The sequence below is a fragment of the Myodes glareolus genome, chromosome 20 (assembly GCF_982192425.1).
Source record: "Myodes glareolus chromosome 20, mMyoGla1.1, whole genome shotgun sequence".
Taxonomy (NCBI): Eukaryota; Metazoa; Chordata; class Mammalia; order Rodentia; family Cricetidae; genus Myodes; species Myodes glareolus.
The window spans coordinates 21511173-21532948 of NC_142045.1; the positions used below are offsets into that span (position 1 = coordinate 21511173).

The 21776-nt window shown below is 42.4% G+C and overlaps 1 protein-coding gene across 4 annotated transcripts in view; it reads right to left on the reverse strand.

The window, feature by feature from the left end:
• Positions 1–21776, reverse strand: part of Lekr1 (leucine, glutamate and lysine rich 1) — a 164522-nt gene that overhangs the window by 32838 nt on the left and 109908 nt on the right. For all 4 annotated transcript variants that reach the window (XM_085682469.2, XM_087899464.1, XM_085682470.2 and 1 more), the window contains 3 exons: positions 20534–20611; positions 17801–18004; positions 4436–4529 (listed from right to left, as the gene is read on the reverse strand). In XM_085682469.2, the coding sequence (XP_085538595.2) occupies positions 4436–4529; positions 17801–18004; positions 20534–20611 (376 nt within the window). The remainder of the gene's footprint in view (positions 1–4435; positions 4530–17800; positions 18005–20533; positions 20612–21776) is intronic.

Consider the following 21776-nt stretch of genomic DNA (forward strand, 5'->3'; position numbering starts at 1 on the left):
TATGTGTGCTATCTATTCTAAGAAACAGTAGAATATCTTAGTTTGACAGTAGTGGCTCACACCTCAAATTCCATCACTTGGGAAGCAGAGGCAGGTAGATCTCTGCGAGTCTGAGGTTAGCCTGATCTAACAAGCTAGTTCCAGGATAGCCAATGCCATACAAAGACACCCTGTCTCAAAAAACAAGCAAACAAAGAAACAAACACACACACACAGACAAAAATCAGCTTGTTTTAGGTCTTCCTTTCGACCTCTATCAGGACCAGATCATCATTTTATGCAGGGCTAACAGTGCCCAATGATGGAATGCTAATTATGGAAGAGCCTTCTGAGTGTCCTGCATATTACAGGTTTTCTGGGCTGTCTGGTTAAAACAGGCTAATGCCTGGCTGAATGTGAGTGTTTCATTCTTTTCTTTACTTCTCTCAGACTGGCCTTCCCTGACTAAAGCTCCCCCACACATACATGTTGACCATTCACCTGCATCCTTCCTCTCTGGAACGCTCTTCTGCAAACACTGTTTTGAGAACTGTTGCTAATCTCCTCTCCATGGATTCCTCGGTTCAAAGAACCTGCCAAGCTTAGCCTGTTTTTCCACTCTCCCGTGTCACAACCTGAAGACTTTCAGGGGGCCAAGCTACCCACTCACAGGTCCTACCCTGGCAGATGTCTCGCAACTGCTATTTTCTGACTTTTACTCCAGGGGTTTATTTGCTCAGATGGAAGAATAAATCTGGTCATGGAGACTGGACCCTGGTGAAATGCAGACGTCTTGGAAACTTTGGATACTGGAGGATGAAGTTAGTATCCGCTCATTTCCTTGCTCTGCAGCCTTGATATATTACCTAACTTCTCCCAGTCCTGGTTATTTTTCATCTGTAAAACTGGAACAATAATGTCATAAAAGTTAAAGTCCACTTATAAAAATTATTCTGCACAAAACCTGGTGTTTCGCAAGCACTCTAACAATGGGGGCCATTTTGTTATCTGGATGGTTGGTTGGTATCACACATTCCTAGCAGATGATTTCAGGTCTAAAATGTTTAGATTTTATTAATTCAAAATTAAGCTATGCTCTCAATACTTTAGCCATATGTTTATTATGTACAATTAAAAATGACATTTATAAATAACTCCATCACTGTCAAACTTTAGATTTTGTGTGCTTGTCTTTTTAACGTCCATTGATTGAATGTTAGAACACATTAGGAGTCATATGGCCATTTGAACATTTTACTGGAAAAAGAATGAGCTTTTTAAAAATTCCTTCTAATTTTCAATTTATTATTTCTCTTCTGCTTGTTTGTTGAGACAGGGTCTCACCATGTAGTCCTGGGCAGCCTGGAACTCTTCTGTGTAGACCATGCTGACTTCAAATTCACAGAGGTCCTGTTTCTGCCTCCCCACTGTTGGGATTAAAGATATGCGCCACCAACCTGGCAAATCTGGAGTTTATTATTTCCTGAAGTGAAGTTTACATCTCTGTATTTCCCTGTTAATCTGGTTGTTATGGTCAAAGGTTTGTTTGTTTGTAAGAGGTCTATGTACTAAAAATGAGGTCGTTAGTACACTTCCAAATGTTTCTAGACTGTAATATGTTAATGACAATCTAAGAAAATATTTGGTCGGAATTTGTCTGCTGTACTAAAAAGTGAGTGTCAACAACTGATATAAATTGGTTATGTAATTATTCAGGCTGCAAGAGGGTTTTCCACCACAAGATTTTAAATTATTAGTAACAATACACTGTGCACTCGGAACCAATTTAAAAGGTTCATCGTGCACACTAATTTGCTTTCTTTGTATCCAGGCAATACTTAAACAAAAAATCATGACAATCAGTAAACAGTTATTTGAAAATGTGCTCTCTTTGTTGCATGGCAACTATTGATCCTATTATGTGTGTTTTTTACATACTCTAAAATAATTAAGCAAGGCACAGATTGCTATCTACTTTTTAAAATGTTAAAAGCATTTAAGTTATTAAGTTTATTTTAATTTGTGCAGTATATACTTGTAAAGAGAACATTTCATTCCTACGCAAAGGCACAGTGACCCAAGAAAGAGATGACAATGTCATATTAGTGATTCTCCTTTCTCATGAGAGGACTTTTAGGGAACTTTTTTATTCACAGTCTTAATAGCTAACACAATCAAGACATTCTTATCATTCTCCGGCTTTACTGGCCGGAGTGTGATTTACTGCTGGCTAAACAGTAACATTTATTAAGACATGCAGTCCTCTCAACAGAACGAGACAGCTGTTTTCACTACAGGAGATTATACACCCAGGGCCATCTGTGAGACAAGCATGATGTCCTGGAGACAAGGCAAGCACTTAAGAAGAACGGTTACAATATGACACAGGATTCTTTTCACCATGGGATTAACTTTGTAGAAAGCAAGAACACTGATTTTTCCTTAATGTCAGATGCTAGGCTTAGCTTAATCTCTGAGCAGAAGAACCGGAATGAGCCATAAAGATCCTTTTGCAATGGGATGTACCTAAAAACCCCAGTGGGATTGGGGGTGTGGAGAGCATCTCAGGGAAAGGCAGGAACGTTCAGCCATTTTAATGTTCTAAGATGAAGAGCTCGGGGGGGGGGGGTAGAGAAAATAATTGTTATATCTCTATCCAGTTAACTCTACCACAACAATCTTGGAGTTAAAACATGGGACATTTAGAGAATGTCTCATAATAAATATCCATAAACTGTTCTTCAAAGAGTTGCTTTCATCTCAAATTCTGTGGCCATAGCAGTCTACTGTTCTAGGTCTTCGCCACAGTGCCCAAACTATTTTAACATCTGGCGCTAAAGGATATTTTGGACTGTTTGTCTGATAGTTTTGGTGGTGCTGAAATGGAACCCAGGGCCTGGCACATGCTAGGAAGATCGTCTTTTTGAGTATTTAGATATTCAAATGATAAGGATTGGGGAAACAAATAAGAGTAGGCCATCCAACTAAGTACATCAAATATCATCAAAAATTAGAAGTGGGAGCTTTACACAAGCAAGACAAGGTCGGCTATATGGAGTTAGCTGGGGCATCTATAGCAACTGCAGCCCATAGGCTCAGCTTCTATTCCCCCATGTACAACAGGGACTTTCTTCTCGGCACAGCGTCTCTTCAGTCCAGGCTGGCCTCAAAGTCATACTCTTCCTGCCTCAGCCTTAGCACTGGGTTAGCAGGTGTGTAACGCCATACCCAGATGGTCATCCGGTAGCCTTAATCTAGCTAAGGACGAGGGGGAAGGCACCTGTTCACAGCGCGTTAGTGCTCGTTGAGGATGTTTGAAAACGGGGAGTGGAAGTAACAAATTTAGAATCTGGCAGAGCATTAGCAGAGCGTGAATGGTTTCGATATGCTGGGTGGCACAGTGCAGGACTGTTAGAGGAGGCAATAGCTTGAAGGGGGCTGAGGTGGCAAGTAACAGGACCCAATCCTCAACGAGAAACCGAGAGTGGTGCAACAAATTACACAGAGCACAGCCGCACCACGTGGACTTCGGCAGAAAGCTCCGGTTCTGGAGAGCTTTTAAGTCGAAGGACGACAGCGCACTGAGGGCTGGGTACAGTTCGCGGATCGGGCTTTGCCTAGCATGTGCGTGGCCTTGGATTCCAAACCTAGCGCCACCCACAGTTTGCTGCAACAAATGAGGAAGCTGAGGGAGAAGCGCTATGCTGGGTACAAGACATCATGGGTGGAGAGAAGGGCGGAGAGGCCAAGGCTCCAGCCCAGGGTGGTTCCAGGCATCAGAGGAGTACTGAAATTTGTGGCAGGGAGGGTTTCATCAGCCCTCCATTGCGATAGGGCTGTGCATGTGGAGAAAGCGGAGACTAACAGCTTAAGAAGCGTGACTTGCTCTATCTGGCTGTATTTAAGTTATTCATTGTTGAAACCCTGAAAAATACAGCAAAGTCCAAAGACCATAGTGTACATTTTTCATGCTCTGGGAGCAAATGGTTCTTAGGGGTAGACAGAGAAATGCTCATTATTTAATGCCAGAGTAAACTGGTCAAATTTCCTAACTAATAATTTTAAATCATTTCTATTCTCTTATCTTAGAAGCAAAGAAGTGAGAATTATCAGTATTTCTATTCTTTAACAAATATGATCAAATACAGATTCTGACACTAGATGGAAAAAAGTAAATATTTAAAGATTAAAATTATGGTTTTCTGCATAAGAACTGAGAAATATCCTAACATTACAAAATTTCAATTTCTATTTTTCATTTTCTCTTTTTACTTTGTATCACATTGTCTAATATTTTGGAAAATGCATATATCTTAAGTATATTTGGAATGGGAAATTCCAAATGGAACCAGAAGTATTCAGAGTAGCAATGAAATCTATCTGGACCAGCCTTCTGGCAGGACAACAGAGTGTTTCTAAAGCAGACAAGATTCACGCTGATGGGAGCCAGGGTCACCTTCTCTCTCCAGCTCTCGTCACTCAGCAGCTTCTGTCTCAGGGTTTCCTGCATCTGCTCGATGCTCTTCTGATGGGCAACCAGCATCAATTCCCTGAAAGCCACAAAACCGACAGATGAGAGAGGACTCCCGCCTTGTGATCCTCCCAAGCTGCAAGGCCTGTCTCGGAGGCTATTTTCCCACAACATAATATGCAAACACACTTTAACAAGGCAGACATTGCTTTGGATTGAAATCCCGGAGTCACCTCAGTCCTGTCACTCCCCTGAGTCATCACATCCATTCGCGAGCCGCTGGCCAGAAGAGAAGCCTGGACAATTTAAAAACTGAAGTCAAGGGCTAAGGAGGTGACCACTGGGGAAAGCGCTTGCCAGACAAGTGTGTAGACCTGAGTTCAGAGCCTCGGAGCCCACCAGAAGCTAGCCATGGCAGCATGGGTCCATAATATCAGAACTCCTACAGCAAGATGGGAAGCAGACACAGCATCCAAGAATCCCACGAGTCTGTTAGCCTGGGGTATGCAGGGTGAACAGAAGATGCAGGATCAAACATGGTGGGAGGTGAGGTCCAATACCTGAGGTTGTCCTCCATCTATGTGCAATGGCATGTGCATACATGCACGTGCACGCATGTGCACACGCACACAGACACACCCTTCACACTGTGCACACAAGATTTAAAACAATCCCTAAAGTCATATCAAGTATCCTTTCAATCACACTACAATAAAATTAGAAATCAGTAGGAAAATTTTCAATACTCTACAAACAAGAGAATGTTAAATAACTTATTCTTAAACAACAATGAATAAATGAATAAGTTGAATGTTTTCCATTTCTTGAAGCAAATGAGAATGGAGACACACATATCAAAGCTACAGGATGGGGCAAAACAGTGTCGAGAGGCAAGTTCACAGTAATCAGTGACTGTGAACAAAACAGAAGATCCACAGCCTCGGGCTGCATGTCACAGAACTGACAAACCAAACCAAAATTAGAAGGAAAGAGATAATAAATATCAGACAACGAAGTAGATAATGAAAATACAGCCATAGTTTGCTTTCAATTGCTAGGTTGACCATAAGCCAGAGTAACTTGGGGAGTACGGCATCTACTTGATTTAGACCCTAGCCACGGTCAGCACTGAGCAAAGCCAAGGCAGGAACCTGGAGAGAGGAACTGAAGCAAAGACCATAAAGAAACACTGGTTTGCTCTCCACAGTCTGCTCAGTTTACTTTCTCACACAACCAGTACCACCTGCCCAGGAATCACACTACCCACACCAGGCATTAATCAAGAAAACGCAGGGCTTGATCCAAGGTGGCGGTAGTCCCAGGGCTGCGGCCAGGTCCAAGGAGCCTGAGAAACCCACAGAGGAGCAATTAGGTGGCAGGTGATAGACCTGCAGATCTATGCAGCACTACCTCCAAAACAACGAAAAATGGCAGGTCTCAAAAGAAAAAATAAGAAAAGCAAGAAGAGAAAAAAGAAAAAGGAAAAGGAAAAAGAGAAGAGAAGGAACAGTACAGACAGGAATGTACTGAAGAGAGTCCTTAAATGTTGTGGTGCAGATGCTGAAGGGTCGCTCTCCACAGTTGATGGCTTCTGGTGGGAGTGGGGAAGACCTCAATTTTCTCTGAGGGACTGGCCACTGGGAGTTTGACCATGCTCCAATGAGTATATGGGAAATATAAATTGGATTTAATGTATTTTTCTTTTCAGTGGGGTTGAGTGGGAACGCAAAAGTGGGGGAGTGGACCTGGGAGGTATGGGAAATGAATGTGGTTGGGGGCATTGTATGAAATTCCCAAATAATTAATAAAAATACTATGTTGGAAAAAAGGAAAAAAGAAAAGAAAATGCCCCACAGACTTGACTAAAGGCCAGTGTGAGAGAGGCATTTTGTTTTTCTATTGAGGTTCCCAGTTTGTTGTGGGAGTAACTTCCGCTGCCTCAACCAATAGTCGCTGGAGCAGGAGCCGGGAGCAGGAGCCGGGAGCAGGAGCCGGGAGCAGGAGCCGGGAGCAAGCACCGGAACCAAGAGGGCCTGATCCGGATCTGCTTCTCTTTTTAAAAGAGAAATATACCATGCCCCAGTGGGCTGGTATTTTAGCAGCTATTGGTTGAGGCAGCGGAAGTTACTCCCACAACACCAGTTGGCCTGATCTTGCATCAAGTAGAGAAAAACCAAATCGACTCGAACACCAAAGATGAAAATATGAAGACCTGGGGACTGGAGATGGCTTGACAGTCAGAGCGCATACTGCTCGCAGAGGCCCGCGCTGGCTCCTAGCCCCACCTGTGGCTTGCTACCACCTGGAACTGCAGCTCCTCAGGATCCAGCATCTGCTTCTGCTCCCTGGAGTGCCCGCGACTTAAGTCACACACCTCTACCCCCTGTGCACTGAAAAAAAAGGCCTTAAAAAATCAGATATTGTCAGCAAACTATTTTAATCCCAGCATAAGCAGATAGATTTCTGTGAGGTCAAGGCCAGTCTTGTTTACTTAGCAAGTTCCAGGACAGCCAGGGATACATAGTCCCTAACTCAAATAAATAAATAAATAAATAAATAAATAAATAAATAAATAAATAAATAAAAAAAATCAGAGAAGAAAAGAGACATTGCAATGGATCCACAGAAATGGATAATTTCTGGAACCTACACACTTTACCACGGCTGAACCATAAAGCAGAGGAAAGCCGAAGAGATCAATAACAAGTAATGAAACTGAATCCGTGATTTAAAAACAGTCTCCAATCAAAGAAAAGGCCAGGACAAGACAATTGCACTGCCGAGTTCCACCACACATTTAAAGAGGACTGAAGTCTAGTTCCTCCTCAACGAGTCCACAAAATGGAACGAGTATGAGGTAATCTCTCCAGCCACAGTCGGCAATGCCAGCCTTATCCTGTTGCTACCCTAACCACAGAAGAACACTCAGTTCTAACAGGTTAATTACCCCATGAACATAGATATAAAAATCTTCAACAAAATATTAGCACATATAAAAAAGAATATTATCATTATTCATAATAGTTAAACATATGTAAATCAGTAAGCAAAATAAACCATCAAAATGAAGGACAAAAACTATTTGATCACCACGATTCATTAAAAATGCATTTGATAAAATTAAACATTCAACAGTAGACAACATATATACTTAGGTAAAGAACATATATACTTCAACACAGCAATGGCAAATACAATAAGGTAACACATAATTTGTATTCCATGAGAAAAGGCTAAAAGTATTCTGTCATAGCACCTAGAACAAGACCATCACTTGTATTCAACACAGGACTGAAAGCCTCAGGCAGAACGATCAAGCAAGGCAAAGAATGAAAGCATCTAAATTGGAAACGAGGATGTCAAACTGTCGCTATTTGCAGATGACATGGTCTAATATATAGAAAAACTCACACTCCACCAAACACCTAGGGAATTAATGTACAAGTTTAGCGAAGTTGCAGGACACAAAGTGTGAAAGTTAGTGCTTTTAAAACAGACATCAAGAAAGTTACCCTATTTTTCAGTAACTATAAAAAATAAAACGCATGGGAGTAAATCTAACCAAAAGGGTGAACAGTCTCTACAATGAAAACTATACAAAATAGTATTTAAAAATTGAAAAGACACACTAAATCAAAATACATCCTGTGTTTATAGATTGGATGAATCAATACTATCAAAATGTACGTATCACCAAAAGTTGTCTTATAGATTCATTAACAATCCATAACAATCCATAACAAAGACATTCTTCTGAGAACCAGGGAAAACAACCCTGAAAGCTCTCTAGGAGACACATGCATGTGTGTATGCACATACATATATATAAATGCACACACACATACACACATACATGCACATACAAAAGCCTTTATAGATAAAGCAATGTTTAGCAAAGAAAAAAGCAGAAAGAATTATACTAAATAATTTCAAAATAAACTGCAGGGTTGAGATAATCAAAGAACATGAAACTGACAGAGACAACCACCCCTGGAAAAGAAGGAGTGGGCGCCTGGATCCACGGAGTAGCCAACTGACTTCTAACAAATACTGCCAGCATGCAGAGGAGAACGGACAGTCACTTAAAATAATGATTGAGTAGACAGAAGAATGAAATTAGATCCCTTAACTGACCAGATGCAAAATCCTAAAAATGAATTAAAGGCTCAAACATCAAGACCTGGAAAAATGAAACTACTAGAAGAAAATGTAGAGGAAACTTTTAGGACATATGAACGGGCAAGGTCTTTTGTGTGTGTGTGTGTGTGGCAAGACCTGAATATCACAGTCAAAAAATAAAAAGAAATGACAAATGGATTACGACACAGCACAAAATGTGTGCAGAGGAAGCAGCCTTCAGGGTGAAGAAGCAGCACACATCATGGGAGGCCATACTGGTAAACCACATATCAGATAGGGAGTGGATATCTAGATAGAAGGAATTCAAATAACAGCAAAAGCCAACCTGATAAAAAAACGTACAGTAGACATGTCTGAGAAGAAGACGGGCTCGCGCCTCAACAGGCGTGTGCACGGTGCTCAATCCCACCAGCCCCCAGGAAACGCAGATGGAAGCGGATGTGAGCTATCAATGTGTCCCCATGAGAACGGGCTGTTACAGAATGAGAAGAGAAGAGGGAGCCCTTTCTCAGTGTTGCTGGGAATGTAAATTAGTGTTGCCATTTTGGAGAACAAGATGGAAGGTCCTTAAAAAAAGAAAACAACTAAAAATAGAAGCACCATATGGTCCAGCTCTCATTGCTGGGTGTATATCCAAGGGAGGGGGACAGTGTGTCAAAGAGACGTCTGCACTCCCATGTGCACCGCAGCAATAGCCAAGAAATGGAAAGAAGCCAGCATCCACACATGACCACAGAAAACCTGGCAATGAAACACAATGGACAGCACAATGGACAACACAATCCGTGACAAGGCGGGTAGAACTGGTGATCACTGTGTTAAGTGAAATAAGGCAGGCACATAAAGACAAGAGCTGCATGACTCCACTCATGTGTGGGTTACACAACCTTGATCTCAGAATCTGAGGACCGAGTAGTGGTTACCAGAGGTGCGAGAGGCCAGGAATTAAAAGGGGGAGCAACACTCGGTCAGTGGTGATGACTGATTACTGAGCAGCAGGAGGGTCTGGGGTGCTAATGTTAATTGTGTGCCGCATTACAGAAAGCTGGACAAAAGGATTCTGAAGAGTTTCATAAGGACGTGACCAATATTGGAGGAAATTGCTATGTTTAACCTAGCCACACATCTAAAGTCAGTTAAGAAGGTACAGTAGGTTCTCGTCTAAGATCATGGTCTCACTAGTCACATAGTTGACAAACGTTCCCGCACCAGGCATGGTTTCCTGCCTGCTAAGCCAGCCTTCATAGTTAGAACATGCTTAGTTACGGACAACACGCGAGCATCACTACCCGCAGCTGGGTGGGATTATGGTCATTCCTGCTTTAGCAGCTTGCCCTGCACCCAGGACGGTGAGAGCAGTCCTCAGGGAGGAGGCTTTCGGGTCAGCTCCAGCTCAGTCCCTTCCCAGGCCTATGTCCAAAGTGTGTGGTGTCTTCAGCAAGCTGAACAAGAACAACGACACAGAACACCAAGAACGACACAGCCTACATTGTTTTGGGGCCTCTCTCGGACTCCCCTGGCTAACATCTTGAAAGGAGGTTTATCCTGTTTGGTACAGGGGAGTGGGGGTGTTAGATTCGACAATCGACGGCTCTTGGGAGGAGTATCATCACCCCAAGTGCTATAACGTCACTTAAACCACATACATATGTATCTGCATATCTGTATTGTATGTGGCTTTAGGGAAATATAAAATAATGATTCTCTACATCTTTTTCAAGCATCCTATGTGTTATCTAATTCCTCTTTCCTCCCTGCTTCCACTCTCTTAAACCAGAATAATTTCTATGTTCACTCTAAACATTTATCCTTCTGCCCACTGATGACTGGAACTCTCACCCCTCATCAAAAAGATTCTTTATGAAGCAGGAAGAGACAGTACAGAGAAACACAACTAGTCAAAATGCAGAGAGGAACTAGCTGTGGGGTACCCGGCCACAGCAGATACATCTACATCACAGCTCCAGCACCCAGAGAGCAGGGGGCACCTCAGAAGACAGAAAGATCATAAGAGTCAGAGACCAGGGAGTCCCCTGTGACCCTCCCTTCTAGTTATCATAGGGAAGCTACACCCACAAATCTCAACAACATGGCTGCTTAGGTGGAACTTGAACAATTAGTTCACATCAGAATTTTGTATTAGGCTTAGAATTCTCTTATTTAAACAAAAGGGGGAGGTGCTGTAGGAAATCCTACAGCCAGTAGTTACCCGCCCACTGGGGCATGGCCTCTTATACTATTTATGCTGTTGTAGAGCATGCCTCCGGCCTCTTTTCTGGTTGCGGGATTTGGTTTCTGATCTCCGTTCCAGCAGAGGATTCTGATTTGTGAGTCTACCCCTAAATAAATAACCATTTATTTATTCTGAGCTAGTGTGGGATTTCTTTTAAACCTCCTTCCACATCCCAATGTAAATGGGAGGCAGGCCTCATAAGGCCCCGCCCCTAGATAAAGAGCTACAAGCAATTAACACTGCTGAGAGAGGGAGAATTAGCTCTCCCTAGGATAAGTCCCCTAAATGGTTGTCCTGTCCCAGGCGGCCAGCCTAGAACCATGCACACAGGCAATGGTGAACAAACTCAGCAGATGGATTTAGATATGTATTTGTTCATATGTATAAATAATAAGAATGGTTAAAGAGGGGAAAGTCATGAATCTGGGAGGGGGATATATATGATGGATAGGAAGGAGGAAAGGGGGGATGATGTAACTATATTTCAATTAAAATTTTGAAGGTGTAGACTTCAGCAGCAAATTCTCCATAGACTATTTCCTCAGCAACGCACACCATTTCCTCCTATCCTTTCTAACGTCCAGAGCCCCACTTCTAAGGCCTTAAGTCATGATTCTGAAACTTGTAAGAGAATTCCAGGTCAATAGGCAAGTGAGTAGTTAGGTCTCTTGAGCAGAGACCACCACTGTTCTGTCTGGACACAGCAGGCCCATCTGTTCCCAGAGACAGGTAAATTAGTCCCTGCAGCTGTGCGGTTTAAAGTCCCGAGAGTTAAAAGAGAACGTTGACTTTGGGCGCGAGGCAGACACAAGTGGCTCTGATTGCTTGTGTGGCGGCCTTGATACTGGAGCAGGGGAGATAAATGAGGAGGTTCAAGGTGGCAAGGTGGGGCAACAGCAAACACGGGGTTGCTGTGGTCCTCCTGGACATTGCTGCAGACTCGTCTTCTAATTCCATTTCGATGCTGACAACGCCTAAATTTTATGCGCAGCTGAGATAAATTTGAGTCTGACTCATGTACCCATCCTTCCACCTGGCTGCTCTGTTTTTACTGTAATAATATCTCAAGCCCTACGCCTGGAACTTCAACACTGCACAATGCAGATGTGCTTTCTCCGCACAGCTGTGCCATCTGCTGTCCACCTCCCCAGGCACTGATCGCTTCAGGACCCTGCCTTAGGAGGGACTCTTGCAGCAGACAAAGCAAAAAATGATCAAAGCAGAGATATCTGAAAAGGTCTTTCGGATTTCAATGTCACGTGACCGATTTCAATGTCACGTGACCAGTTCCAGTAAGAACTGGGTATGAATAGCATAGCCTCACTATAGTGGGAGCACTGTAGGTCACCTGACCACAGCCCTTACCATAGTGGGAGCACTGTAGGTCACCTGACCACAGCCCTTACCATAGTGAGAACACACTGTAGGTCACCTGACCACAGCCCTTACCATAGTGAGAACACACTGTAGGTCACCTGATCACAGCCCTCACTATAGTGGGAACACACTGTAGGTCACCTGATCACAGCCCTCACTATAGTGGGAACACACCGTAAGTCACCCGGCCCAGCAAAGCACTTCCAAACTCTGAAATCTCTGAACTGGGGAACATTTCTTGATTCACCTCTGATGATTTCTCCCACTACTATTTTTTGGTTCTACCTTTGTTCATAGCTTCTGCTCCCCCCCCCCCTGAATGGGATATGCTTCTTTTCCATGATTCAGCTTAGCATGTTAGGAAGGGAGTTAAATACTTCGTTCTGTTGGCAGAAGAGCTCTGCTTTTAAAATCCTTTAAAAACTTACTTGGATCCAAAGATGTTGGGGAAGGTTGTACATCTTTGTCATTTTTTTCTCTTCGTTCTTTGATTTATTTGATTTTTACGTGTATGAGTGTTTATCTGCATACATGTGCATGCACCATGTGCATGCCTAGTGGAGGTCAGAAGAGGACATCGGATCCCCTGGAAACTGAACCTGGGTTCTCTGCAAGTGAGCACTCTTAACTGCTGGAGCATCCCCAATGCTACTCCCTTATAATGCTCTGCTCTTTCCAGCGAACCTATGGTTTGCTCACCATTTATTTTGTATATTCAGAATGTATCTATGCTTTCTGTAAGTACGGAACCATACACTGGGTTCTTTTTGTCCCAGCACCTTTTATTCAGCGTAAATTCTTTCTGAATTTATCTGCTGTGCTATGCATCATTAGTCCATTTATTTTTACGCTGAGTAGTATTCCATTGAACAAACGCAACTGTGATTTGTTCTCTATTCGTCTACTGATGAATATTTGGATTGGTTCACAGACTTTGACTTTTACAAATGAAGCCAGTGTGCCTTTGCATGCTTGTATGGGCATTTACTTTCATTTCTCTTGGGTAGATACATAGGCACGGAATGTCACACTTCCTTGTGTGCCGACTGGCCTTGTTTAGTAAAATGTCTGCACATTTTTAGTAGACTGTTTATATTCCTAACTGAGTTTCTAATAGTCTTTTTGTGTTCTGGAAACAAATTCCTTATTAGATAAACCTTTTGCAAACGTATGGTCTCAAGATATGCCTTGTCCTGTCAGTGTCTTCCTAGTTCTCTGGTGAATTTGTTTTTCATTGTGATGAGGACATTTGGACTTCTGAAAAGATAGAACTGTAAGACAACATGTTATGTTTCCTTAGCCACTAAGTATATGGTGATTTGCTATCAACTCAAGAGTAAACAAATATATTGGTCTAATTTTAAGAAATATTATTCAACTAGGTACAATTGTAGAATCATATAATAGTAAATTTGATTAAGAAATGAGCAGTTGCCCACAGAAACAAAGAAGCACTTCAATTAAAATGTCACTGATAATCAAAAAGATCAGGATCACAGAATAGACATGGCTGTCCTTGTGTTCATCAGATGTGGCCGGATAGCAGAGTTCTGGTAATCTGCAATCTGGTGCGAATTCTTTCTTCTCTTTTCTTGTTTTGGATTCACTTTTTAAAATTCATTTTACTTTGATTTATGTGTATCTGCATGTCTGGGTGTGGGTTTGTATACTTGAGTATAAGTGCCTGCAGAGGCAATAAATAAATAAATAAATAAGCACAGGATGTCCAAGAGTTGTAGTTACAGGTGGTTGTGAGCTGCCCAGCATGGGTGCTGAGAACTGGTTCCAGAGATATCGATGTCTTAGGATTATGAGAAATGCCATAGACTTAGGCCCTTGATTTGAGTTTTACAAAGAAACAAATAAAGGAGATTTCCACCAGGATCTCACACAGCCACGTCACTCCCAGCTCTCCTTTTCAGCAAGACAGAAGCCCTAGAAAATCTGAGAGGAGCTGCCCCGTTTCCAATGCTGTGACCAGAGGCTCGAGGAGGATGAAACACATCCTCATCCAATAGCAGACACATACTGCCTGCCTGCTCTTCTCTCTGGGGGTGCAATAGTTCTTCTAAGTTCATAGAAATATGTCCACACAAGTCTCTCATTGTCAGAAGAAATGAAGACAGAGAGCAAATGACTGAGGTTGTATGTTTCACAAGTGGCCACGCTCGTGCAAGCCTGTGCCAAGGCAAGGCTTTCTATGTTGTGTCTTACTGCCTTTCTTTTGCAGGTTTCTCAGGGGAGCTGCGGCTGACTATCTAACCCTCTACCCCGCAATCTCACCAGATTCTCTCAAACGAACATTTTTAGTGTTGACACAATAGGCAAATTAGGAAGTACTTGCAATTAAGGGTATTTATTTTAAAAAGCTAACTTTTTAATTCTCAGTCCCCAAAGAAAATGAGACTCTAATTTCTTATATAAATGCAAAATTTTAGATTCCCTTAATTATAGTTAAAAATGTAGCTGCAAACAAACGTCAAAGCAGAATGCCAAAGCAACAGCTTTAAGTCCCATTTCACAAGTTGCTCTTTTAGAGATGTCTTCACGTTGTCAATCAAAGAGATAATTTTGATTTTACCACAGCTCCTGCCTCCATTAAAAACAGCAAGCGTGTGGTAGCATAAGAAGTTGGGCAAGTGAGTTGTTCTCAAAACTGTCGATGGAGAGCAAACCAGAGACAATGGTGAGACCGGGAGAAAATTCTGTTCCACTATTGAAGATAGCACAGCACTTCTCTTGGTAACGCTACGCTCTAACAATGACGTCACAGTGGAAGCACCCCAAGGGTTAATCATTACATCTTAGAAACAAAGCAGGGGATACTGAGTTCAACAGCTGTCTGCTGAGCACCTACATGGTGACAGTAGACTATAAAATATTTAGGGAGGCAGTGGTCTAAGAAAAGATGAAACAGAAGAAATAATACTTCCAAGTGTCTGTAACAGACAAGGTGAGAGCTAGATGCTTTAGCACCCACAAAAAGTTAGCTGGTATTAGTACGCCCAGTTTGCACACAAAGTAAAAGGTTAACACCTTTTTGTTGGGTTGCCCAAGCTTGACAATGGCCATGCTGTGATGTAAATCTGTTTGCCCAACTCAAAAGCTCACAAAACACAGAGCCCTTGCTTTACCTCCGAATTCCTTGCTATTGTTCTTTGAGGCAGGGTCAAACTATGTAGCCCTGGTTGGCCTGGCCTGGCTCGCAGTGATCCTCCTGTCTCAGCCTCCTCCATGCTGGGATTACAGGTGTGTAACACTATGGCCGGCTATGAGTCTTTTCAGTTTCTATAATATTAAATATGTCTATTCACTTTTCTTTGCTTTTAAGTATTTTTGGATTTGTTCCTGAAGGGTGAATCTTCATCACACTGTTGACAATGTAAATCATGTAAACTTAGATTAATCCTCAGAGGAGGATCTCAGAAACATTTAAAACAGTGGGCTTCAACCTGTAGGTCACGACCCCTTTGGGGTCACATATCATATCAGTATCCTGCATAACAGATATTTACATTATGATTCATAACAGTAGTAAAATACAGTTAAGTAGCAGCAGCAAAATATTTTATGATAACAACAACATGAGGAACTGACTACAGGCTCGCAGCATTAGGAAGGTTGAGAACCACTGATGCAAAAGACAGGACGAGCTCAACCACTGTGGCCGAAAGCATTTGCCTCATTAACCCTGCATCATTGAAAACACGGAATCCTAGACAGCATAAGAAGTCTTCAGATGACCAAGGTTCTAAACCAAAGACTTCTGAAGTTTTCTTTTTGGTTTTTTTTTTTACACGGTATTGAGGATTGTAATTCTGTGCAGTCTCTATAGAATACATAACTGCTTTCAGACAATGGGCAATCATTATGTTCACTGGTTATTAACTCATATTAGAAAGATAGGGAGGGCATTTCTGAAGTTATTGACATACCTAAGGCCATCAGTATATACTTCTAATGTATCTCTAACAGACACGATAGTGTTTGTCTAAATTATAGTGATTTTGAAGGTTCTCTGTCCACACACAAGTTTCCTTTCTGCTTACGCATGTTCAATTTTCCAGCACTTACTCCTTTAATAAGTCTGGTTTGTTTACATTTCTTACTTATAAGGTTGCAGCATCTAATATGCTATCCAATCATGAAACGAAGAAGAAAATATATAATATTGAATACTATGTAATCATGAAATGAAGAAGAAAAGGGGTTGATGAAGAGTAGCTGGGCACAAAACCATCACTGCAAGAATCAGGTTACTGATATCTCAAAGAGAAGAAGGAATTGGATGATGTTAGCTCTGAGCTGGTATTTGGAGGAGTAGAAATAAAACCAAGCCATGAAGCACTGAACATGAGCCTTGTTTCTTAGGGAATCATGAAGGTCTGCTAGCCTGCAGTACACACAGATGACTCCCATAGTCTACCACTCTGATGGGGAGAAAGAGTTCTGAGCAACAAACCCAATTACCTAATTAAATATGCCCGCTATCTACTGCTGCAGCCCTACCCCAGATTTATTCTCAGAAAATAGCTACAATTATGATAAAAAAACTAAAAGAAAAATCATAAAATCATAAATAGTACTAAACATTAACAAAAACTTTTAATGAGATTAAAACGATAGAAGAGAGCCAGCAAATGATTGCTAAAGGCCTGGCAAGCTGATTTCAACCACTGCACCTGCATAAAAGTGGAAGGAGAGAACCAGTTCCACAAAGGTGTCCTCTGACCTCCATATGTATGCTGTGGCATGTGTGACAACACACATATATACGCATGTGCACCTGCATGCGTGCACACACACACACATGCACATACACACACACCAAAAGCAACAAATACAATTTCTTTTAAATTATATAATAATAAAAGTAGACAATCAATCATCAGCTTCCTATGTGCAGAGAATAATTAAAAGTTTCTGTCCTTACATGGTGTGTATTATCCTGGAATGCAATTAGACCACTACATGTAAAAAGAATACTCTCTATGTCGCAATCTAAACGTCAACAACAGGGGAAAACCAAATATTATGCTATCTGTTAGATATACAAGTGAAACAAAAGGGTTCTGAAAGAATGAGAGAAGGCATTCTCAGTGAATTAAACATGAAAGAAAGCAGAGCTGAAATGTTCATACAGAAGAGGCTCGTGTAAAGATGCTGAATGATCAGAACGAAAGCATCTTGAGAGTCTGGCTTGCAGCACCATTAATTCCACCTGGACGGAAACCTCGGAAAGATCGCTAGAGAGGCAGCGAGAAGGAGGAGCCGATAAGATGGAAAAGGGGTAAAAAGCAAACAAACACTTTTATGCTAAAAATAGAACTCACCAAGTTTTGGGTGAGGTTACAACTCTTTACAAATGATCAGATCTGAGTACAATTCTGACAAGAAAGCCAGCTGATGCCATCTCTGCTTTGGCCACCTGGTAAGCTGAGATCCAGCTTAATCACTTGAAAGTGAGGGACCGAATTTACTTAGGAAATAGGCCCTTAGTCCCGACCTTGCTGTTATGATAATCCACATTGATGTTTCAAATATATATTGAATACTTATTTAAGGATAAACTGTCTTTAAGGAATTATTCTTGACTGCACCTTTCATTTTTCAGAGTTAAAATTTCTTCCTGCGTCCGATGCAGGAGAGTTTTGGTCATCTCTAGCTCATTTTCTGCAAGGTTGATCCTTCTTTTGAGATCTTCCTCTTGCCTTTCTTTGGTAGTCAGCTCCTCCTGTAGGGTTTTGTACAGTTGCTGACAAGTCAGTAAAGAGTCTTCTTTTTCTTTGAGTAGCCTACTGTGCCTAAAAGGGACAGGAAACAAAGGACAGCAAGCATACGTTAGATACTATGATTCTATAGTTATACTATGATTTTACATTTATACTATGGTTTGTATTTGGACTATGATTTTATAGTTTGGAGAACTTTCATCATGATTATGACTTAAAAACAGATGTGAACAACATGAATATTTCCATGACGTTAAATTTTTCCCATTGTGGTAACTAATTTCATTGTCAACTTTGCTGGATCAAAAATGATCACAGATTCTGAGTGTATCTATAAAGGTGTTACTGGAGAGGTTTAGCAAAGACGGAAAACTCACTTTGAATACAAGGAAAACTCTTCCACAGCCCGGGGCCAGACTGAATGAAATAAAGAGGACACTGGGCTGCCGTAATTCACTGCTGTCTACTCTCTGACTGGAAGGTGGAATTAGCTGCCTCATGTTTCTGTACCGAATTTACCCAGCCACAACTGGCTGTCTTCTTTTCAAAAATGCGCCAAAACAAACCCCTGCATCCTTAAGTTGTCTTTTTTTTTAAGTACTGTGCTCAAAACAAAGAGAAAAGTAACAGAAAATTGGTGCCAAGGAATGATGTAAACAGACCACGTGGTTCTTAGGCCTTAAGAACTGGTTTGTGGGAAGAGTGTGGAAGGGTTTGGAAGTCGAGGTGAGAGAAGCCTCTGACTGCCGTAACCAGAGTGTAACTGACCCTTCCTAGCTGAAAACCGGAAGATAGGAATGTGAGACAATGCACAGCCCTGAATTGTCTCAGACAACTGTCTCAGAGAACAAGGAATCTTTTGGGACCTTAGCTGGTAGCCATTCATGTTATATTCTGGAAAAGCCATTCATGTTATATTCTGGAAAAGAACATGGCTTCCCTCATGTCCTGAGAACTTGAGGGAGACTGAATTCAAAGCCAAAGAGCTAATTTATTTGGTGGAGAGTATATGAGAGGACGGGACAATGTTCAGGCTGTGCCATGGTTACTGCTCACCGCCTTTACCCAGGTCTACAGTGACAGGCAGTGACAAGCAAGGCAGAATGATAGGAAAAACACGCAGCTTGGTGAAGAAACTGTCAGTTTAAAGCTGCTGACAAGGCAAGTGCAGCCCAAACAGTTGCAATTGTTAGAGATTCAGACCGTTCAAAAGAAGCCTCAGACTGTGTCAGTGGGAAAATGGGAAAGGTATCCCCATCCACAAGAGTCTTGGACTCATGAAAGCACATATTCATCAAAAAGGGAGGCTGAACTGAGAGGCCCCAGACGGGATTCCCGATTTGGAAACAACGGTCTTGGAAAGCACCACTCAGATGCAGAAATGTTACAATTAAAAGAGGCTGGTACCAGAACCAAGCAGTGCCAGCTACCTGGTGCTGGTTTCTTGGCATGTAAAATGCAGGGCTCCCAGGTAGTCATGGACACTTTCTCCAAATAATCCAGAAAGCTGCTGAGGCTAGGCAATGCGTGGGAAGGTCCGAGCCCCGCAGGGAATCCCTGAGAGGCTATGGGTAACATCGTGAAGGTAAAGTCTAGTTGCAATGGAGATCACATGGTATTGAAGAGGCCAGGATATAGGGTATCTGATGAGGAAAGCTACAGGCATGGCAAGGAGGAAGCCCAAGAGAAAGACTTCCTGTACTGCATACCTGGGGGACAGGGGCTGTGCAAGGCCACCAGAGCCCAGACAGTCCTGTCAGAAGTCCCAGAAGGGTGAGTGGAACTGTAGCGCTTGGTGTCTGTGCTGATGGGTTTGACTTGCTTTGGGCAGATCTTACCTTTCTAAAATACCATTCCTCCCCTTGGGATGGGACGCTTACTCTGTGGTGTTATATGGTAGGAGTATGCCGCTTTTTTTTTTTTAATCTTATAGTAGCTCACTTAAAGAGACTGCCTCAGGTCTCAGCAGAGACTTTAGATTCTGGAGCAGTGTTGGGTTGTTTAAAGGGCAGGGTCTGCACCCCGACATGAAAATGAGACTCCAGGTGGAATGCTATGACTCTGTAAAGCTTGAATGTCAGGTTGACAAGGGGGTGGGGCTGTGACTGTTCATGTCAGCTTGGCAGGATTCAGGATCAGCATGGAAATCCTTCCTTGGTGGTGCCCATAAGGCTACTCCAAGAAAGGGCTAACGGAAGAAGAACTACCCTGAATATGGGCGACGCTACTCACAGGCTGGGGTTTGGACTGAAAGAGGAGAAAGCAAGTTGGAGGCTGTCTTTATCTCCCTGTCCCCTGACAACATCCCCTTCGTGTTCCCACCGCCATGCAGTGGACCAACGCAAACCACATGAATCAACACAAACTGTTCATCCATTAGTTGCTTTGTCGGTTGTTTTTGTTGCAGCACAGAGAAGAGCAGTGACACCAGTGGGGGCAGAGACAGAAACCACGGACGACAGAGAGACACCAGGAGGTCCAAATTAGGTGTCACATATATAAGCAAGAAAACAATAGGCAAGTGCGTCCTCAATGAAATTACTTTAGAAATAAGGTGTAAATTCAGTTATTAAAATGTTTATTAAAATTTGCAGTATATACCTTGACTCAGAAATAACAGACTCGAACTTCAGTTTTCTAAGTTCTCTTTGACAGTTATCAGCGTCATTAGACTTTTTCCTAAGACAAAAGTATTTGCAATAGTTAAAATGTATTATTTCAAAAGAAAATGTTTTTTCTATATCTTAAAATCTTCAAATTATAATTATTTAAACATACTCTTAACCAAATTACTGCTTATTTGACTGTATTTTTTTATTATTATGTACACAGTGTTCTGCCTGCATGTATGCCTGAACACCAGAAGACGGTACCAGATCTCATTACAGATGGCTGTGAGCCACCATGTGGTTGCTGGGAATTGAACTCAGGACCTCTGGAAGAGCAGCCAATGCTCTTAACCACTGAGCCATCTCTCCAGCCTTCTATTTAACTGTATTTAACTAAGAAGGATATAGTCTGAACATTATCAAACAAGACCCACAACTGAACAAACAAGATCCTATCAACACTAGAAACTGGTTGGAAAGGAGGGGCATCTAGGGGACAAAAAGATTCTTGGAATGAGGTGGCCTTGCAAAGTCAGGGTGCGTCTTACATAACTGTAAACCTGGGGACAGTCTAAGTGAGAACCAGGCAGGGGAACAAAACCTCTGGCAGGAAGTGCCGGTCTTCCTGGACTGAAGAACCAGAGAAAAACGTTCTGAGCAACTTCAGCTGCTTGGGAAGTGAAGGGCTAAACCTGGCTTGCTTGGGAGAGAGAGTCCCCAAACAAACTCCACTAGGCGCTGGTCTTCAAGCGCAAAGGGCAGGTCCGACACAGCCCAGAAGGAGATAAATAACTGAAGTGAAATGGAGCCGCTGCCCTAGAGACAATCTGCCGTGTGAGACCGACCGAGTTACTTGCCCATGCAGTGGCACTGCCCCTGCCATTAGTTTTTTGTCGACTTGACACAAGCTGGGGACATCTGTCCTGAGTCCCTGCACTGACTTCCCTTTATAACGGACTGTATAGAGCAAACTCAAATAAACCCTTTCCTCCACAAGTCATCCTCGGCCATGAGGTTTATCACAGCAGAGGGAAGCAAACGGGGACACTGCTTGAGATCAGACCGTGAAACAAGAAGACGGGCACGGTGACAACATAGTGCCACCAGGCCACTTCCTGTGTGCCAGATCAGACATCCACACAGGTCGCCACCACAGTGCTGGGAAAACCGGAACGCTAACAGTTACGCGCCAATAGGAGCAGAGGTTCCGAGAACAGTGCGTCCAGCTGTGCTCG